This window comes from Loxodonta africana, chromosome 4, assembly GCF_030014295.1.
Source record: "Loxodonta africana isolate mLoxAfr1 chromosome 4, mLoxAfr1.hap2, whole genome shotgun sequence".
Taxonomy (NCBI): Eukaryota; Metazoa; Chordata; class Mammalia; order Proboscidea; family Elephantidae; genus Loxodonta; species Loxodonta africana.
Window position 1 is genome coordinate 91,138,807 of NC_087345.1, and position 20,670 is coordinate 91,159,476.

Genomic DNA, 20,670 nt, shown 5'->3' on the forward strand with positions numbered 1-20,670 from the left:
GCATAAAAAACTTAGACAAAGAAAACTATCAAACACCACTGCAAGAAACCAAAAGAGACTGACATAAATTGAAAAACATTCCATGCTCTAACCCTGATACCAAAGCCAGGCAAAGATACTACAAAAAAAGAAAATTACAGACCAATATCTCTCCTGAATATAGATGTAAAAATTCTCAACAAAATTCTGCCCAATAGAATTCAGCATTATATTAAAAAAAAAAAAAAAATTCACGACCAAGTGGGATTCATACCAGGTATGCAAGGATGATTCAACATTAGAAAATCAATCAACATAACCCACCACTTAAACAGAAAAGAATCACATGATAATCTCAATTGATGCAGAAAGGGCATTTGATAAGAGTCCAACATCCATTCCTGATAAAAATTCTCAATAAAATAGGAATAGAAGAAGAATTCCTCAATGTAATAAAAGACATCTATATAAAACCAATAGTCAACATCATTCTCAATGAAGAGAGGCTGGAAGCATTCCGCCTGATAATGAGAACAAGACAAGGGTGCCCTTTATCTCCACTACTGTCATGGACTGAATTGTGTCCCCCCAAAAATGTGTGTATAAACTTGGCTGAGCCATGATTTCCAGTACTGTGTCATTTTTCTGTATATTGTAAATCCTGCCTCTATGATGTTCATGAGGAAGGATGGGCGGTAGTTGTGTTAGTGACGCAGGACTCAACCTACAAGACTGGATTGTGTCTTGAGGCAGTCTCTTGAGATACAAAGAGAAGCAAGCACAGATACAGGGTGACCTCATACCACCAAGAAAGCAGTGCTGGGAGCACAGCGCATCCTTTGGACCCAGGGTCCCTGCGCGAAGAAGCTCCTAGTGTGGGGAAACATCCATGAGAAGACCAAGACAGAGAGAAAGCCCGCCTCTGGAGCTGACACCCTGAATTTGGACTTCTGGCCTACTTTACTGTGAGAAAATAAACTTCTCTTTGTTAAAGCCATCCACTTGAGGTATTTCTGTTATAGCAACACTAGATAGCTATAACAGAATTTGGTACCGAGAGAATGGGGTGCTGCTCTAGCAGATACCTAAAATGTGGAAGTGGTTTTGAAATTGTTAATGGATAGAGTTGCAACAGCGGCAAAGGACCAGAGCAGCAGAGAACCTGCATCAGCAGAGAAGTGGCAACAGCAGCAGAACCAGGAGACCAGGGAAGGATGGTGCTGGAGCTGACTCATGGAGCAAGAGAGCTGAGTGCCTGTGCACAGGAGGCTTCCTGGTGGAATGGGGTGCCTCTGGGCACTTACCGGGTAGAGCTAGGTTTGCTGACCCATGGAGCAAGACAGCTGAGTGCCCGTGTGCAGAAGGCTTCCTGGTGGAGTGGGGTGCCTCCAGGCACTTGTCAGTGGTTACATAGCTTTGGAACACTTGCCCCAGCCGGGCAGATGTGGGTGGGAGGACCAAGGGCCAAGAGGACAGGAAACCAGGAAGGAGAAGCTGAAGAGACAAGAAACACAAGAAGCCAAGCTGTCTCAGTCTCAAAAGGTATGGCCATGACCTCAGGGGTTTCAAAGGGTGGAGCCATGGCCTCTGGTGTTTCTAAAGGTGGAGTTGCCACTTGGATGGATGAGGAGAGTGGTGCACCTAAAGCCAAGGAAGCAGAGTTACTGTCCCAGTGGACCTGGAAGGCAAAGGTGAAGCCCAGGGCCGAGGGGCCTCCACTCAGAATCTGGACAGTATGGCCAATACCTAGAGTCTGGAGGGCAGGGCCATTGTGTAAATTGTCTCAGAGAACAGAGAATTATTTTCAAAGCTTTGAGGGCTAATGTAATGTGTTCTGCTGACTTGCTTGGTGCCCATTATCCCTTCTTTTCCTCCAGTTTCTCCCATTTGTAATGGGAAATGTCTAGCTTGTGCCTGTTCTGCCATTGTACCTTTGGATGCAAATAACTTATATTCTAGATTTCAGAGATGATGAGGAATTTTTGTATTTTGGACTTAGAGTTAAGACTTTTGCTCTATGATGGGGTGAATATATTTTGCATGTTGCAAGGATGTGATTTTTGGGGGGCCAAAGGGTGGAATGTCATGGCTGGAATTATGTCCCCCCCCCGGCCAAATGTACGTATGAATTTGGCTGGGCCATGATTCCTGGTATTGTGTGATTTTCCCGTATGTTGTAAATCCTGCCTCTATGATGTTAATGGCAGTTGTGTTAGCGAGGCAGGACTAAATCTACAAGACTGGATTGTGTCTTGAGGCTATCTCTTAAGATACAAAAGTAAGAAGCAAGTAGAGAGACAGGGGGACCTCATACCACCAAGGAAGCAGTGCTGGGAGCAGAGCACATCCTTTGGACCCAGGGTCCCTGTGTGAAAAAGCTCCTAGTGTGGGGGAACACTGATGAGAAGACCAACAGAGAGAGAAAGTCTTCCTCTGGAGTTGACGCCCTGAATTTGGATTTTTAGCCTACTTTACTGTGAGAAAATAAGCTTCTTTGTTAAAGCCATCCACTTGTGGTATTTCTGTTATAGCAGCACTACATAGCTAAGACAACTCCTATTTAATAGTGTGCTGGAAGTCCTAGCTACAGCAATAAGGCAAGAAAAGGAAATAAAAGACATCCAAGTTGGAAAAGAAGAAGTAAAACTATCTGTATTCACAGATGATACGATTGTATATGTAGAGAACTCCAAAGATTCCACAAGAAGACTACTGGAACTAATAGAAAGATTCAGCAGAGTAGCAAGATACAAGATCAACATACAAAAATCAGTTGGACTCCCATACACCAACAAAGAGAATTTCAAAAAGAAAATCAGAAAAATAATACCATTTAAAATAGCCCCTAAAAACGTAAAATACATTGGAATAAATCTACCCAGGGATGTAAAAGATCTGTACAAAGAAAATTACAAAACACTATTTCAAGAAACCAGAAGAGATCTACATAAATGGAAAAACATACCATACTCTTGGGTAGGAAGACTCAAAATTGTAAAAATGTCAATCCTATCCAATGTGAGTTACAGCTATAATGCAATCCTGATCCAAATACCAACAGCATTCTTTAGCAAGATGGAAAAACAAATCACCAACTTTACATGGAAATGAAAGAGGCCCTGGATAAGCAAAGCATTATTGAAGAAAAGGAACAAAGTAGGAAGCCTCAAACTCCTATCTGGTCTCAGAACCTACTATATAGCCATGATAGTCAAAACAGCCTGGTACTGGTACAGAGACATAGACCAATGGAACAGAATTGAGAACCCATACATAAATCCATCCAGTATGGTCAGCTGATCTTTGAAAAAGGGCCAAAGTCTATTAAATAGGGAAAAGATGGTCTTTTTAACAAATGGTGTTGGCAAAACTGGATGTTCATCAGTAAAAAAAGGAAACAGGACCCATACCTAACACCATACACAAAAACTAACTCAAAATGGATCAAAGACCTAAATATAAAACCTAAAATGATAAAGATCATGGGAGAAAAAATAGGGATAATGCTAGGGGTCCTAATACACAGCATAAATTCAATATGAACCATAACTAATAATTCACAAACACCAGAGCATAAACTAGATAACCGGGAACTCCTAAAAATTAAACACTTACGCTCATCAAAAGACTTCACCAAAAGAGTAGAAAGAGAACCTATAGACTGGGAAAATTTTTTTGGCTACAATGTATCTGACCAGAGTCTAATCTCTAAAATCTATAGAATATTCCAACACCTCAATAACAAAAAGACAAAATAAGTGAACTAAAAAATGGGCAAAGGATATGAACAGACACTTCACCAAAGAAGATATTCAGGCAGCTAACAGATACATGAGGAAATGCTCACAATCATTAGCCATTAGAGAAACGCAAATCAAAACTACAATGAGATACCATCTCAACCCAACATTACTAGCACAAATCAAAAAAACTGAAAAATAACAAATACTGGAGAGGTTGTGGGGAGACTGGAAGTATTGTACCGCTGGTGGGAATGTAAAATCATGCAACCACTATGGAAAATGATATGGTGCCTCCTTAAAAAACTAGAAATAGAAATACCATACAATCTAGCAATCCCACTCCTTGGAATACATCCTAGAGAAATAAGAGCCGTAACATGAATAGACATATGCATACACATGTTCATTGCAGCATTATTCACAATAGCAAAAAGATGGAAACTACCTAAGTGCCCATTAATAGATGAATGAATAAACAAATTATGATACATATACACAATGGAATAATATGCAATGATAAAGAACAATTATGAATCTGTGAAACATCTCACAACATGGATGAATCTGGAGGGCGTTAGGCTGAGTGAAATAAGTCAATCAGAAAAGGACAACTATTGTATGAGACCACGATTATAAAAACCCAAGAAAAGGTTCACAGACAGAAAAAAAAATAATCTTTTGGAGTGGGGATGGCAAATCACTAACTAAATAATAGAAAACTGCTAATTTTGGTGGAAGATTAGAGCGCATGTGTCCAATAACGGAGGATTAGTTAAATATGTTTTAGTGCATCCACACAATGAACTACTACTATGCAGTCATTTTAAATGTTGTAGAACAATATTTTATGAAATGACAAGGTGTTTCCAACTTACTAAATAGGAAAAAGTACACTACAAAACAGTTAAAAAATTCCATGCTCATGGATTAGAAGACTTAACATTGTAAAAATGTCAATACTACTCAAAGTGATCTGTAAATATAATACAATCCCAACAACATTCTTTAATGAAATGGAAAACTAATCTCCAACTTTATATGGAAAGGAACCAAAAAATATTGCCGTTGAGTCTATTACAAGTCATAGTTGACCCAAAAAGATAAGAGTAGAACTGCCCCGTAGGGTTTCCAAGGAGTGGCTGGTGGATTCAAACTGCCAACCTTTTGGTTAGCAGCCATAGCTCTCAACCACTGTGCCACCACAGCTCCATGGAACGGAAAGAGGCTCCAAATAGCTAAAGCAATATTGAAGAAGAACAACAAAGTAGGAGGCCTCACACTTTCCAACCTCAGAACTTACTCTACAGCCATGGTAATCAGAATGGCCTGGTACTGGTACAACAACAGACTTGTAGACCAATGGAACACAATTGAGAACTCAGAAGTAAATCCATCCATTTACGGGCAGCTAATCTTTGACAAAGGATCAAACTCCATTCAGTGGGGCAGAGTCAGTCTCTTTAACAAATGGTGCTGGCAAAACTGGACATCCATTTGCAGAAAAATGAAACAGGACCCATACCTCACACCACACACACAAAATAACTCATAATGGGTCAAAGACCTAAATATTAAAACTAATACTATAAAGTTCCTGGAAGATAACATAGGGACAATGCTAGGCATTCTAATTTTTTGCATAAATACACTATCAAACACAATTAAAATTATATGAACAACAGAAGATAAACTAGATAACTGGGACCCACTAAAAATTAAATACTAATGTTCCTCAAAAGACTTTACCAAAAGAGTAAAAGAAGATCTACAGACTGGGAAAAAATTTTGGTAACAATATATTTGACAAGGGTCTAATCTCTAAAATATACAGAAAACTTCAACAACTCAACAACAAAAAGACAAACAATTTAATGAAAAAAACGGGCAAAGAAGATGAACAGACACTTCACCGAAGAGGACATTCAGGTGGATAACAAACACATGAAGAGATGCTTGAGATCATTAGCCATTAAAACTAAACCCACTGCTGTCAAGTTGATTCCAACTCATAACAACCTTATAAGACACAGTAGAACTACCCCATAGGATTCCCAAGGCTGTAAATCTTTACTGAAGCAGACTGCCACATCTTTCTCCTGCAGAGCAACTTTTGGGTTCAAACCGCTGACCTTTCAGTTAGCAGTCAAGTGCTTTGACCACTGCAACACCAGGACTCCATTAGCCATTACAAAAAAAAAACCAAACCCAGTGCCATCGAGTCGATTCTGACTCATAGCGACCCTACAGGACAGAGTAGAACTACCCCATAGAGTTTCCAAGGAGCACCTGGTGGATTCAAACTGCTGATCCTTTGTTTAGCAGCTGTAGCACTTAACCACTACACCACCAGGCTTTCCCCATTAGCCATTAAAGAGATGCAAATCAAAACAACAATAAGATAGCACCTCGCCCCTGCAAAAATGGCAGTGATCAAAAAACAGGAAATGATAAACGCTGATGGGGTTGTGGGGAGATTGGAACTGAAGGCTCAGGACTATAGTCTTGTGGGACAACTAGGTCAATTGGCATAACTGAGTTCATAAAAGATAATGTTCTAGCTTGAAAGTGTCTGGGGTCTTAAAATCTTGCAAGTGGTCATCTAAGATACAACTATTGGTCTCTTCCCATCTAGAGCAAAAGAGAGTTAAGGAAACCAAAGACTCAAGGAAAAAATTAGTCCATAGTACTAGTCCCACTCAAACCACAGCCTCTTCTAGCCTAAGACCAGAAGAACTAGATGGTACCTGGCTACTGCTATCGACCATTCTGACCAGGGTCCCTGATAGAATGGGACAAAAATGTAAAACAAAACTCAAGTTCATAAAAAGACTAGACTTACTAGACTGATAGAGACTAGAGGAATCCCCGAGACTATTACCCTAAGATACCCTTTTTAACATGGAACTGAAGCCACTCCGGGAGGTGACCTTTCAGCCAAATAATAGATTGGCCTATAAACAATAACACTCATGAGGAACGTGTTCTTTTAAACAATCAACTATATGAGGCCAAATGGTCAACATCTATGCAAAAGCAAAGATGAGAAGGAAAGGAAGGGGAGGGAAACTGGATGGATAGAAACAGGACAAAAAAACCCACTGCCATCGAGTCGATTCCAACTCATAGCGACCCTACAGGACAGGCAGGGTAGAAATGGTGAGAATGCTGACACATTACGGGGATTATAACCAATGTCACGGAATAATATGTATATGAATTGCTGAATGGGAATTTAAGTTGCTGGGTAAACATTCACCTAAAACACATACAATATTCAAAAAAAAAAAAAAAGGAGAGAGAGATAAAGGTTGAAGGCAAATTTTGCCTAAGGTTGACCCTGACTGTAGACATCAAGGAATCAGAAAGCAAGAGGATTTGCATTTTTAGAAGAAAAAGAATAAAAAGGATTAAAGGTAAGAAAAAAGAATTTAGCATTTTTGGATTTATAAAAGTCTATCAAAAAGTAATTAAAAGGAGGAATCTGGAAGGATTATGCTGAAGGAAATTAGTCAGTTGCAAAAGGACAAATATTGTATGAGACCACTATTATAAGAACTCAAGAAATAGTTTAAATAGAGAAGAAAATATTATTTGATGGTTATGAGAGTGGGGAGGGAGGGAGGGAGAGGGGCATTCACTAATTGGATAGTAGACAAGAACTATTTTAGGTGAAGGGAAAGACAACACACAATACAGGAGAGGTCAGCACAACTGGACTAAACCAAAAGCAAAGAAGTTTCCTGAATAAACTGAACACTTCAAAGGCCAGCATAGCAGGGACAGGGCTTTGGGGACCATGGTTTCAGGGGACATCTAGGTCAACTGGCGTAACAAAATCTGTTAAGAAAACATTCTGCATCCCACTTTGGAGAGTGGCATCTGGGGTCTTAAACACTATCAAACGGCCATCTAAGATACATCAGTTGGTGTCAACCCACCTCGAGCAACGGAGAATGAAGAATACCAAAGACACAAGGTAATTCTGAGCCCAAAAGACAGAATGGGCCACATAAACAGAGACTACATCAGCCTGAGACCAGAAGAACTAGATGGTGCCTGGCTACAACCGATCACTGCCATGACAGGGAACACAACAAAGAACCCCTGAGGGAGCAGGAGAACAATGGGATGCAGACCTCAAATTCTCATAAAAAAGACCAGACTTAATGGTCTGACTGACTAGAAGGACCACAGAGGTCGTGGTCCCCAGACCTTCTGTTAGCCCAAGACAGGAACCATTCCCAAAGCCAACTCTTCGGACAGGAATTGGACTGGACTTTAGGACAGAAAATGATACTGGTGAAGAGTGAGTTTCTTGGATCAAGTAGACACATGAGAGTATGTGGGCAGCTCCTGTCTCGAGGGGAGATGAGAAGGCAGAGGGAGACGGAAGCTGGCTGAATGGACACAGAAATAGGGGGTGGAGAGAAGGAGTATGTTGTCTTATTAGGGGAAGAGCTGCTAGGAGTACAAAGCAAAGCGTATATAAATTTTTGTATGAGAGACTGACTTGATTTGTAAACTTTCACTTAAAGCACAATAAGAATTGAAAAAAAAAAAAGTGATTAAAAGCTTTGCTCAAGTACCCCCCGGCCTTAGAAAATATTTTTAAGGAAAATTATTTGGTCTTACCCTGCAAGTATCAAAGATTCCATCTTCATCACCTGCACAAAATGAAGTGTTAGGAATTATTCCCCCATAGCTCATCTCAGAATTACAAATGCTTCGAGAAATATAATGCACTTCTGCGTCCTGTAAGGTATCTGTACCATTACCTATCAAGAAAAAAATACCAATAAGTTATTTTGGAGATTTGGCATTTTGACAGTGATTTTTGGTATTTGATAGGTTTTCTTCCAGAGTGACTGACTCAGCAATTACGTAAAATTGTATCCATATATGTATGCACGTATACTTAGGAAAATTCCAGAAGAATGTTCATCAAAATGTTAATGATAGTCATCTCTACGTAGTAGGAATTTCAGGTGTTTTTCTTATCTTTGCTTTCACGTATTTATTTAAAAAAAAAATTTTATTAAGGGTCTCACAAAATAAAGCTATATAAACATTGTGAAAGGTTAAAGATGTAAATGCTGAGATTGATCTTATGTTGTAAATTTGAAAAATTTTACTAAATTTGCTAATGATATTAAGACATGAAGGATGGTGAACATGAAAACAAAAAATTTTCTAAATTAACATACTCCTCTGATTTCTCTGCTAATTTCTGAACATAAAGTGCTTTTTTTTTTTTGCCACAGAGAGGAAACGAGAGACCACCACCTCAAAAGGAACCATTAATGGACAGATTATTGTAAAATTAATCCACAGAAAAGCCACTATAACAGCAACATCTGATTCCATCAGCCTGTCTCAGAGCTGCAGTTATCACATGTGGCAGATGACTGTTTTGTGTGCCATGCATCCTTCCCAGCTTCTCTAGTAATAGACATTGTTCCCTTGGCTTCAGGTTGGCAGATGACCTGATAATTCCCTTCATAGAATTCCACTCTCCTAGTGATGCTGATTGGGCTGCAGACCAACATATTTTCCATAAAGCTAGCCAATCTGAATAATTCCCCAGCATTTCTTTTACAGGAGCTGCCACAGAAGAAACTTTTTCACTCTAGGCACACACTGTTTGGCTGTATGGATATATTTGGGCTTGTTTCTACTGTCTAATCTGCTCTTTTTATATGTCAAAAGTGATTGGCTTAAAACACACCCTACGCTGATATGGCCTCATTAACACAACAAGGAAAACCCTAGTCCCAAATGGGATTATATCTGAAAGTATAGGGATTAGGATTTACAACACATATTTTGGGGGGATACAATTTAATCATAACACCTCCCTTCTGGCATCATTTTCCATCGGATATATCTTTTATTTCTTTTGGTGCAAACCATTTGTAAGTAAACTCAGTTTTTGTTCACTCTTATTCTTGACTGATAGACAACATGTAATCCCTTTTCATATGCTGTAGTGAAGTTGTGGAACAAAAACAACCAAAAAAGATCTGAAATACAGCCAGAGAGAAAAGAAAAATCCTTATAAGAAACTACGGATTGACTTTCAGAAAACTTCTCAACAGCAATAATGAAAGTCAAGTAAATAGACAATGAAATACCACCTTCAAAGTGCTAACAGAAAATAACTAAAACCCAGCCATCTTCAAAGTGCTAACAGAAAATAACTACAAACATATAATTGATATCCAGCAAAACTAACAGGTGAACAACCAAAAACACGCTAGCTCCATTTACATCTTTTTTTATTTTTATATTTTTCAATAAGTAATGGGATAAGGGAGGGAAAAAAATTTGCTATATATATATGTATACACATATATGTGTATATATATATACACACACACACATACATGTATAACAAAACATGGATAATCAGGATCAATCATACCAATGAATATGGTAACTCCCTTCTTTGATCTGGAGGCATGAGGAGCCCAAAGTGGTCAGGTGGCATTCTTAACTTCAGTTCAGTGGAATCAGTGTTGTCTTCTGGGAGGAGCTTTCCTCCCTTTGGAACTAAGACCTCTAGACCCGTAGAGTATAGAGTCTCGGGGACAGGATACAAAAATTTTGTGAGTAGTGAACAGTGCCACTCCCATTTCTACACCTTGATTCCTGGACCCATGAATCATGGCTAAGAGAGAAACAGTGCCATATACTGGATGCTAGTTTAGAGCATATACAGTCATCTGGAGAACACTGCCCCAACCATGCAAAGTATTGCCAGCTAGCTGGCACCGTAATTGTGTCTTTAGAAGGGTATTCCACGTTCTATCAACGCAGCTGCTTCAGGATGACGGGGAACACGGTAAGACCAGTGAATTTCATGAGCATGGGCCCACTGCTACACTTCATTTACTGTGAAACAAGTCCCTTGATCTCAGGCAATGCTGTGTGGGATACCATGATGGTGGATAAGGCATTCTGTAAGTCCATGGATGGTACTTTTGGCAGAAACATTGCATGCAGGGAAGGCAAATCTATATCCACAGTAACTGTCTATCCCAGTAAGAACAAAATGCTGACTTTTCCATGGGAAGCGATCCAATGTAATCAACCCACCACCAGGTTGCTGGTGGATCACCCTGAGAAATGGTGCCATATTGGGGACTTGGTGTTGGTCTCTGCTGCTGGCAGATTGGGCACTCAGCAGTGGTTGTGGCCAAGTTGGCTGTGGTGAGTGGAAGTCCATGTTGCTGAGCCCATGCATAACCTCCAATCCTGTCACCACAGCCACTTTGTTCATAAGCCCATTGGGCAATGACAGGAGTGGCTGGGGAAAGAAGATGACTGGCTTCTACAGAACACATCATCCTATCCGCATGATTGTTAAAACTCTCCTCTGCCTAGGTCAGCTTTGATGAGCATTCACATGAGACACAAATATCTTCATCTCTTTAACACATTCAGAAAGGTCTATCCACATACCTCTTCCCCATACCTTCTTGTCATCAATTTTCCAATCGTGTTCCTTCCAAGTACATCCAGCCAAACCACTAGCCACAGCCCAAGAATCACTATACAGTACAACATTTGTCCATTTCTCCTTCCAAGAAAATTGAACAATCAGATGTACTGCTTGAAGTTTCACTCACTGGGAGGATTTTCCTTCACTGAGGTCCCAGAAAGGGGCTATAGTGCTGCTGTTGTCCTCTTTCAATTGGTACCTGCATATCTCACAGAACCATCTATAAACCAGGCATGAGTTTTCTCTTCCTCAGTCAACTGATCACCCATGAGGCCATAGGTGCAGACTGGGAGTGGGGAGGTAATGTGACAGGAGTCAAGACTACAGGCATTTGGGCCAATTCCTCATGTAACTTACTTTTACCTTTGGGTCCTGCTCGAGCCTGATCTTGTATATACCACTTCCATTTAATGATGGAGTGCTGCTGTGCATGTTTGACTTTATGACTTTGTGGGTCAGACAACATCCAGTTCATGATGGGCAGCTCAGGCTGCATGGTGACTTGGTGGCCCATGGTTAAGGATTCAGTCTCTACTAAGGCCTAGTAACAAGCCAAAAGCTGTTCATCAAAAAGAGAGTAGTTATGTGCAGAGGATGGCAGGGCTTTGCTCTAAAATCCTAAGGATCTGCACTGTGATTCACCAATAGGGGACTGCCAAAGACTCCAAACAGTATCTCTACCTGCAACTAATACTTCAAGCACCATTAGATCAGTTGAATGATATGGCCCAAGTGCCATAGCAGCTTGCACGGCAGCCTGAACCTGTTGCACAGCCTTCTCTTGTTCTCAGCCCCACTCAAAACTAGCAGCTTTTAAATCACTTGATAAATAGGCTGAAGTAACACACCCAAATGAGGGATATATTGGTTCAATTCCAAAGAGGCCTATCAGGTGTTACGCCTCCTTTTCAGTTGTAGGAGGGGCCAGATGTAACTACTTATCCTTCAGTTTTGAAGGATTAGCTCAACATGTCCAACACCACCGCATCCCTAGAAATTTCAGTGAGGTGGAAGGCACTTTAATTTTTGTCAAATTCCCCACTCTCTAGAACACAAATGTCTTAAAATAGGTCTAGAGTCATTGACACTTCTTCCTTACTAGGTCCAGTCAGCATAATGTCATCAATGTAATAGACCAGTGTGATGTCTTATGGGAGGGAAAGGTAGTCAAGGTTCCTGCAGACTAAATTATGACATAGGGCTGCAGAGTTGATATAGTTTTGAGGAAGGACACTGAAGGTGTATTGCTGGCCTACTGCTTTTGGTGGTCTTTTGAAACAGGTATGGAGAAAAAGGCATTAGTCAGATTGATAGATGTTCACCAGGTACCAGGAGATATATTAATTTGCTCAAGCAATAAAACCACAACTGGAACAGCAGCTACAATTGGAGTCACCATCTGGTTAAGTTTTCAATAATCTACTGTCATTCTCCAAGATCCATCTGATTTTTGCACAGGCCAAATAGGCAAGTCGAATGGGGAATCACCACCCCTGCATCCCTTAAGTCCTTGATGGTGGCAGTAATCTCTCTAGGAATGTGGTATTGTTTTTGGTTTACTATTTTCCTAGGTGGGGGCAGCTCTAATGCCTCCCACTTGGCCTTTCCTATCATAATAGCCCTTATTTGACATGTCAGGGATTCAATGTGGGGATTCTGCCTGTTGCTGAGAATGTCTATTCCAATTATGCATCCTGGAACTGGGGAAATCACTAAAGAATGGGTTCAGGGACCCATTGGACCCACTGGAAGACGGACCTGAGCTAAGACTTCATTAATAAATTGACTTTCATATGCCTCAACTCAGACTGGTGGGCCACAATGGCATTTTGGGTCTCCTGGAATTAGTGTCAGTTCAGAGCCAATATCCTTTTCCTCAATAAACAGTCACTCTAGTAAAAGTTCATTGATCCCTTTGGGAAGGCTGGCAGAAAGATTAACAGTATAAGTTTTTGGCAGTGTAATGGAGTCCTTCCTCAAGGGGACCTGGCCTCCCCTTCAGTCAAGGGGTTGTGGGTTTTGAATAAGGGGCCATTACTCTCTATTCTGGTGACTGAGGGGCTGTTACTATGTATTCTGGTGATTCCAGTTAGATTGCTGTTCACCTTTCCTAGAATTCTGCTTGTACAGATCAAGTAAATTATTTAGCAGATTTCCCATCTATTTCACTTCTAGAGATACCATAACTAAGTAGCCAACGCCATAAATCCACACAAATCAGACTATTTTAATTACTACTTTGACACTGTTGTTACAGTAACCACGCCCACCTTGCCTTTGGTGATGAAGTGCTGCCACTTGGCCCCTGTAGCTAGGTGTCTTAATTCAGTCAGGGAAGTTCCCACTGTCAAATCTGACTTACATAAAATAGTAATCACAGCAGTCTTCAAGGACGCTGGAGCTCCCTTCACAAATTTGTTCCTCATCATTGTGGTGAAAAATGTGTCCTCTGGGCACCCCATAGGTGGGTCTGTGGGTCTCACCTGATAAATCCACTCTAATATGCCAACTTCCCCAAGCCTTTGGATACCTTCTTCTATAGTATACCAAGGCAGGTCTGGTACTTCAACTTGATTAATCCATGCTTCAGTGAACCAGCCAAATAAACTATTAGGTCCTTTTCTAACTTCAAGAGCTAAAACACTGAATGAAGAATTTGTTTTCAGTGGGCCCATACCAATAAACTCAGACTGACAACTTTATGTTCTTTGCACCATTATGCTACACCTTTAATAGCCATTCCCACACATATTTCCCAGGCTTCTGTTTGTATATATTAGAAAAATCAAGCAGTTCTTTTGCAGTGTAGCATACTTCCCCAGGGGTCATACTTTGTACTTCACTTCTGGGGCTTGCGGGGACTTGATTCTAGTTATAGATTTAGAAACAAAAACGGGTGGTGGGTGTGGGTCCTGGGGACATTCAGCAAGGTCTTGTAAGGCATCTACTTCAGGTAATGCACCAGACACTTTCTCAGACAAAGGCTCTTCTGACACAGTTGGGTTAATCTCATTAGATTGGGATGGAAGGGATAATGGTTTTACTAGGGAGGGTGGATTAGCAGAAAAAGATGGAGTAATCTCTTCAGATGGGAGAAAGAGGGCTGGTTCTGTTGGCAGGAGTGATTCAATGGAATTTACGGGTTCAGCATCCCCAGCTTCCTGATTATCTGCACATTTGTCCACATTCCAAGTTTCAGGATCCCATTTCTTCCCCATCAATGCCCTCACTTTAACATCAGACACCATTCAAGGTTGAGAGTCCAAATGGCATTGTTATTCAGCCAGTCTTAAGACTCTAGGTTTGGTTTTTGGCAATATCGGCTCTTTTCCTAAAAGAAATAAGGCTTTCTTTCAGGGTACACATAGCAACTTTCAAGTCTTTATGCAGCACTTGAGCTGTGACTCTGATGCCCTTAGCTCATCTCTTTCTTTTACCACTTTGTTTAGCAAAAGCAATGCTGAGAGGGGCAGCATGAGAAAGAGATTGTAGGGGCCTAACATCCTGGGTATTGTAGCATTGTTTCTGCATAGTTAACTTTTACATACCCCAGTGATTTTGTGATTTGCAGTTTGTTTCCTCCCTTCTCTCTTCCTTTCTCCATGATTCTATAAAGTTTAAAATTAACCTATGTTCCTCCTGAACAAGCAGAACAACAATCAATAAGATCTGGGACGAGACAACCAGACAATGGGGGCCCATCTTGTGATTGAAACCAGGATGGCATCAAATGACCTCTAAAGAACACGCACAGATGGTCAACACGTCTGAAATGTGATCAACATGCCTCCCGTCAAAGGGGAACTGTCATTCTCCAGATTCTTTAAGCCTAAACCCTAGCCCTACAAAACCGCTCTGTTGGTCTCCAGGAGACAGACAGATATTGCAGGAGCCCATTCCCCTCTGTCCCTTGTGTACTGGTATACAATAAAGCCCTCTTGCTGCTTACCTTACCCCTGTCTTCAGTATTGGCTTTGTGGCAGGTGGCTCAAATCCGTGTTTTGCGGTAACAATGCCAACCACCCTGCCTCCCTCATCTTCTCAGTTTGACAGAAATGCTAAAATACACAATCACCCAGTGCCTTGTTTCTCACAAATATTTGATCCAATAATGGTGATATTTTACGTATTTCTTTTTTTTTTTTTACTGCCACCTCACACCATGGATTAGTAGTGCCCTCTTCCCTCCTGGAATTAGTCATCAGTGTATTTAGGTGTAGCCAGCCTTGAGAACAATTCAGAAAACTCATCCTTACGATTTCTTTCCTCTAGAACCGCTCTCAGTACTAAATGTCTTAGGCTGGGTTCTCTAGAGGAGCAAAACCAGTGAAGCATATATAAACACATAGGGAGAGATTTATTTAAAAAGAAATGGCTCACACAGTTGTGGAGGCTGCCAAGTCCCAAATCTGTGCGTCAGGAGTCAGGCTGAAGGCTTTTCCTGACTCACTTGGTTGCAAAGGCTGATGAACCCAAAACTGGCAGGTCAGGCAAAAGGCTGCTGGCTCATGGGGTTGTGGGAGCTGGTGAATCCAAAAACCTGCAGGTCAGGTGGCAGGCTGCTGGTTTACATCCCAAGAACTGGAGGTCAGAGGACAATGGGTCAGATGCAGGACTGAGAACAAGTCGAGTTTTGCCAGAACTTCCATATATACTGGCTATGGCCACACCCCCAATGAAACTCCCCTTAGATCACAAAATGGAGGATAATTACATAATACTGACAATCATAGCCTACCCAAGTTGACCATAATGAAATAGAGAAAATGTTTCTTTCGGTGCTTTAGTATTGGAATAGAGAAAATATACTTCTAGTGTTTCAGCATAGCTGTATAAACTGATTAATTTCTAGTTTTTGAAACATAATTACTTGCTCTGAAATGTCTCATGATTTTTTCTATAAAGAAGAATAAGGTAATCAGTTTTTAGTTGTTGATTAAACTATGTTCCTCTCCCAAGGAAAAACAACACACAAAACCGAGGTAGCTGAACAAAGCTTAGATCCATCTTGTGAAAGAAACCAGGATGGCGTGAAGGGACTTACAGGACTCCAAGATGACATGCAGAGACTTACAGGACTTCAGTAACAGATCACTTTAACATCGTGTCTACCTCAAAGAAAAACCAACATTCCTGAAAACCTCTAAACCCTAGTCTTCCCCCTATAAAAACCCTCCAATTAGTCCTCTAGTTTAGACAGAATTTGAGAAAAATTTAACCCTCTCTGTCTCTTGTATGCTGATATTCAATAAAGCCCTCTTGCTGCTTACCTCCTCCCGTCTCAGAATTGGCTTTGCAGCAGGCGGCACGAATCCACAATTGGCCGTAACAATAACATTAACCATCAGTTTCTATAGAAACGATTCTGTTGTGCATCTGAGACATTACCAATCTAGGACCTTTTTAAAGTAAATTCTCAGCTTGAGCTTTTTAGTCTACCCAAGTAGTGTGATTTGGGGCAGTAAATCCACATGACTGGTGTTATGGACTGAATTGTGTCCCTGAAAATTGTGCAACAACTTGACCAGGCCATTATTCCCTTCATCCTTTACATGTGTTGTAAAGCCTAACTTCTATGTTAATGAGGCAGGACTCAATCTACAGGATTAGATTGTATTTTGGGTCAATCTCTTTTGAGATATAAAAGAGAATCGAGCAGATAGGAGAGGGACGTCATTACCACCAAGAAAGAAGTGCTAGGAGCAGAGCGTGTCCTTTGGACCTGGGGTCCCTGTGCTGAGGAGCTCCTAGACTCAGGGGAAGACTGAGGATAAGGACATTCCCCCAGAGCTACAAGAAAGAAAAAGCCCCGCTGGAGCTGGCATTCTGAATTCAGACTTCTAGCCTCCTAAACTGTGGAAGAATAAATTTCTGTTTGTTAAAGCCATCCACTTGTGGTATTTCCATTACAGCAGCACTAGATAACTAAGACAAGCAGTATTTGCAATTACGTATTTTCTGGGGAGATTTTTACTTCTTCCACCTTCAGTTTTCCTTGCAATCCTAGGGTGGGGAGGGGTTGAGGATGCTTGGGTTGTTTCTGGTTCATTCTGTTTTTTTTTTTTTAACTTTTTATTTTGAAATAATTATAGATCTTTTCCTTGCCAATTTGGTATACCTCAACCTACTAAACCAAACCAAACCAAAACAACGCCCATTGCCATCCAGTTGATTCTGACTCCTAGCAACCTAATAGGACAGAGTAGTACTGCCCCACAAGGTTTCCCAGGAGCAGTTGGTGGGTTTGACCTGTCCATCTTTTGGTTAGCAGCCAAACGCTTAATTACTGGCACCACCAGGGATCCAACCTACTACCTCTCCCTAATCTTGGCTGAAGATTTAGTCTTGAAAGGTTGAACCTGAGTGGCCCTGAATTTAGGAACAGCAGACACAGCTGATGATGTAATGTGGTACTAAACACAGGAGGATTAAGTAAAAATCTACATCAGGAACAGATTAGCAGAAGCTAAATGGAGCTTTAGGGCTCTCCTTTGAATGGGCCCCTGCCAAGAGGAGACATACACATACACACACACACACACACACACACATATATATATATATATATATATATATACATACATATATATATGAAGCCCTGGTGGTGCAGTGGTTAAGTGATAAGGCTGCTAAACAAAGGGTCAGCAGTTTGAATCCACCAGCCACTCCTTAGAAACCCTATGGGGCAGTTCAACTCTTCCTATAAGGTCGCTATGGGTCGGAATCGACTCGGCAGCCATATATATACATATAAGCCCTGGTAGCGCAGTGGTTAGGAGCTTGGCTGCTAACCAAAAGGTTGGCAGTTCGAACTTATCAGCAGCTCCTTGGATACCCTATGGGGCAGTTCTACTCTGCCCTATAAGATCCCTAGGAGTCAGAATCGACTCTACGGCACATAACAACAACAACAAAAATATACATAAACATATGCTAGATTATGTGTCTTAGTCATTCTTACATTTAGAGTATATCTGAGGGGCTCCAGCTTTATGGAAAGCATACCCCACCCACATTTGGACAAAATGTCTTCTCCAAACCCCACCCCACCAAAGCACATTAAACTGCAGGTATACTGAATTTTACCAATTTGGCAAATGCCCTCAAAATAACAGGGAACTTCATCCTTTCAGTTACCTTTCTAAAGTCCCGTTTTCACACTCAGTCCTTGACCCGTGTATTCTATCTCTTTAATAGTTTTCAGGAGGAAGGCTGTTGTTTGCATGTAATCTACCATGTTGCTAGAGAGCTAATTTAACAATTAAAACATATTATTCTTGTTTTACGCATTGTCAAACTATACAACATTGTAAGAGACAATATAATAACAGAAACATATTAACTTTGAGGCAGGCAAACCTGGGCTTGAATTCTGACTCCATTACTTAGTCAGCTGTGTAACTCTGGACAAATTATTTAATGCCTGTAAACCTGTTTACTCATCCATAATAGTGTATTTCTCATAGCATTGTTGGGAGCATTAAATGTTTGCTATTTGTTATTGAATATTTAACAACAATTAGAACAATGATGATAGGAACAATTACCATTTATTCAGGTTAGCTACTTAATAAAATTATTATTTTTATTTATTTTATTAAGTAGCTAACCTGAATAAATGATAATTGTTCCTATCATCATTGTTCTAATTGTTGTTAAATATTCAATACCTTGCCCATGGTCATTCAACTGGTAATGGCAGTGCTGGGATTCAGACCCAAGTCTGTAAGTCTGAAGCCCATGCTCTTTTCTCTATACCATACTGCTTTCCTTATCTTCCTTAGAAAGTATTTATGGAGGAAAAAAGAAAAATAATAATTCACAGCTCTTTCATATATTTATCTCTATCCCATCTAAATAATCCACAGATATTTAAATGAGTAGGGCCTATGAGAAAGAGAAAAAAAAGAGTCACAGTCCTTGATCGTGAATATTCCCAACAGGGCTGTAATTCACGCAAGAGCAGTTTAATGTAGTAGTGAAGTATTCAGGCTTTAAAGTCCCAAAGTTCTGGATTTGAGTTGCAGCTTCTTAACCTCTAAGATCCTCGATTTCTGGTCTGTTAAATGGGAATGATAACATCAACTCCCTACCAGGATTATTGGCAGGATAAATTAAAATAAATTCATATATTTAAAACAGTACCTGATACATGGTAGCTGTTGTCATTACCAAAGGTAGAGAGTATGTTTTCTATTCCTCTTATTAGTTAAATCAATCGACATTTATTTAGTGCCCTTATATACACTAAAGAAAATATATGGTGATCAACTTACTTGATGGTAAACTTTTTGAATAAAAAAGTTTAAAAAAGAAACTAAATTTGATTCCTTAAAACCAGAAGCTTGTTATTTAAGATAGGAATTCTGCCACGGAGCTGGTTCCATTACCTTTCAGTCTCTGAAACCACAGACACACTTGGAATTATTACTCTCTCTGAGAATGCTTAAATGCTGCAATATCTTTACATGCGTAATCACAGAAAGTACCTTTTATGCCTTGGAAAGGAATTTCCTCTCTCCGATAAAGACGACAAAAATACTCACAGACAAAAAATGACTTTTTTTTTTTTGCTGGCTTATAAAGACCTATTTTTCAAACACAAATGATATAAGGAGATAAAAAGAAATATCTAAAAGGGTTGACCCCCTCTGCCCATAATCTGAAAAATACGTATCAGTGAAATTCAGACTATATTTACCTTCTTCTTGGGTTCTTCCCCAGCCACTTATGAAACATTTTGTGTTTTGGTTCAGGTTTTGGAAAACATCAAAAGGCAAACAAATAGGTCGAATATAGTCATTATACCTCACTGCTTTTTTTAAACGAAAAAGTGCAATATCATTTACATAAGATTCCAAATCGAAGTCTGGATGGACTATGATTGCCTTAATTTTTATCTTCTTAGTGTATGGATAGTTCATATAAATATTATTAGTTCCAATCACAGCTCTCCACATAAAAGGATTTCTGAAAGAGAGTAAACATTCTTATTATAACACATTTATTTAACTATTCTTAATTTCCTACTTTTAGATTTTCCCATGTTACATTAATAACAAAAAAGCTTTAATCTTACTTTCATATGACATAAAGTGTCAAATAAAACCTAAATATCATGATGTAGGAAAGGAAAAAGAGATCAGTAAAACATGAAGTCCAGACACAGATTCAAGTACATAAGAATTTAACATATGATTAAAGTAGCATTTCTTACCAATGGACAAAAGGATGAATTATTTAAAAAAGGTATTGGGCCAACTCGCTAACTATTTGAAAAGAGAAATAAAATTAGATCCTCGAAGTACACTAAACACTGAAATAAACTTCAGATGGATATTTAAACGTACAATCAAAAAAAAAAAGTTCCTAAGAAAAAAGGAACAGAGAACAGACTAGTTCTTACGGATTAAAACTATGATTTCTGCAGGAAAGAAGCACCAAATC

The 20,670-nt window shown here is 39.9% G+C and overlaps 1 protein-coding gene across 1 annotated transcript in view; it reads right to left on the bottom strand.

Annotated features, from left to right (window-relative positions):
• Positions 1-20,670, bottom strand: part of TMPRSS12 (transmembrane serine protease 12) — a 39,211-nt gene that overhangs the window by 4,569 nt on the left and 13,972 nt on the right. Inside the window, exons 3-4 of the mRNA XM_064285161.1 lie at positions 19,925-20,193; positions 8,355-8,497 (exon numbers count right to left, since the gene is read on the bottom strand). Of these exons, the coding sequence (XP_064141231.1) occupies positions 8,355-8,497; positions 19,925-20,193 (412 nt within the window). The remainder of the gene's footprint in view (positions 1-8,354; positions 8,498-19,924; positions 20,194-20,670) is intronic.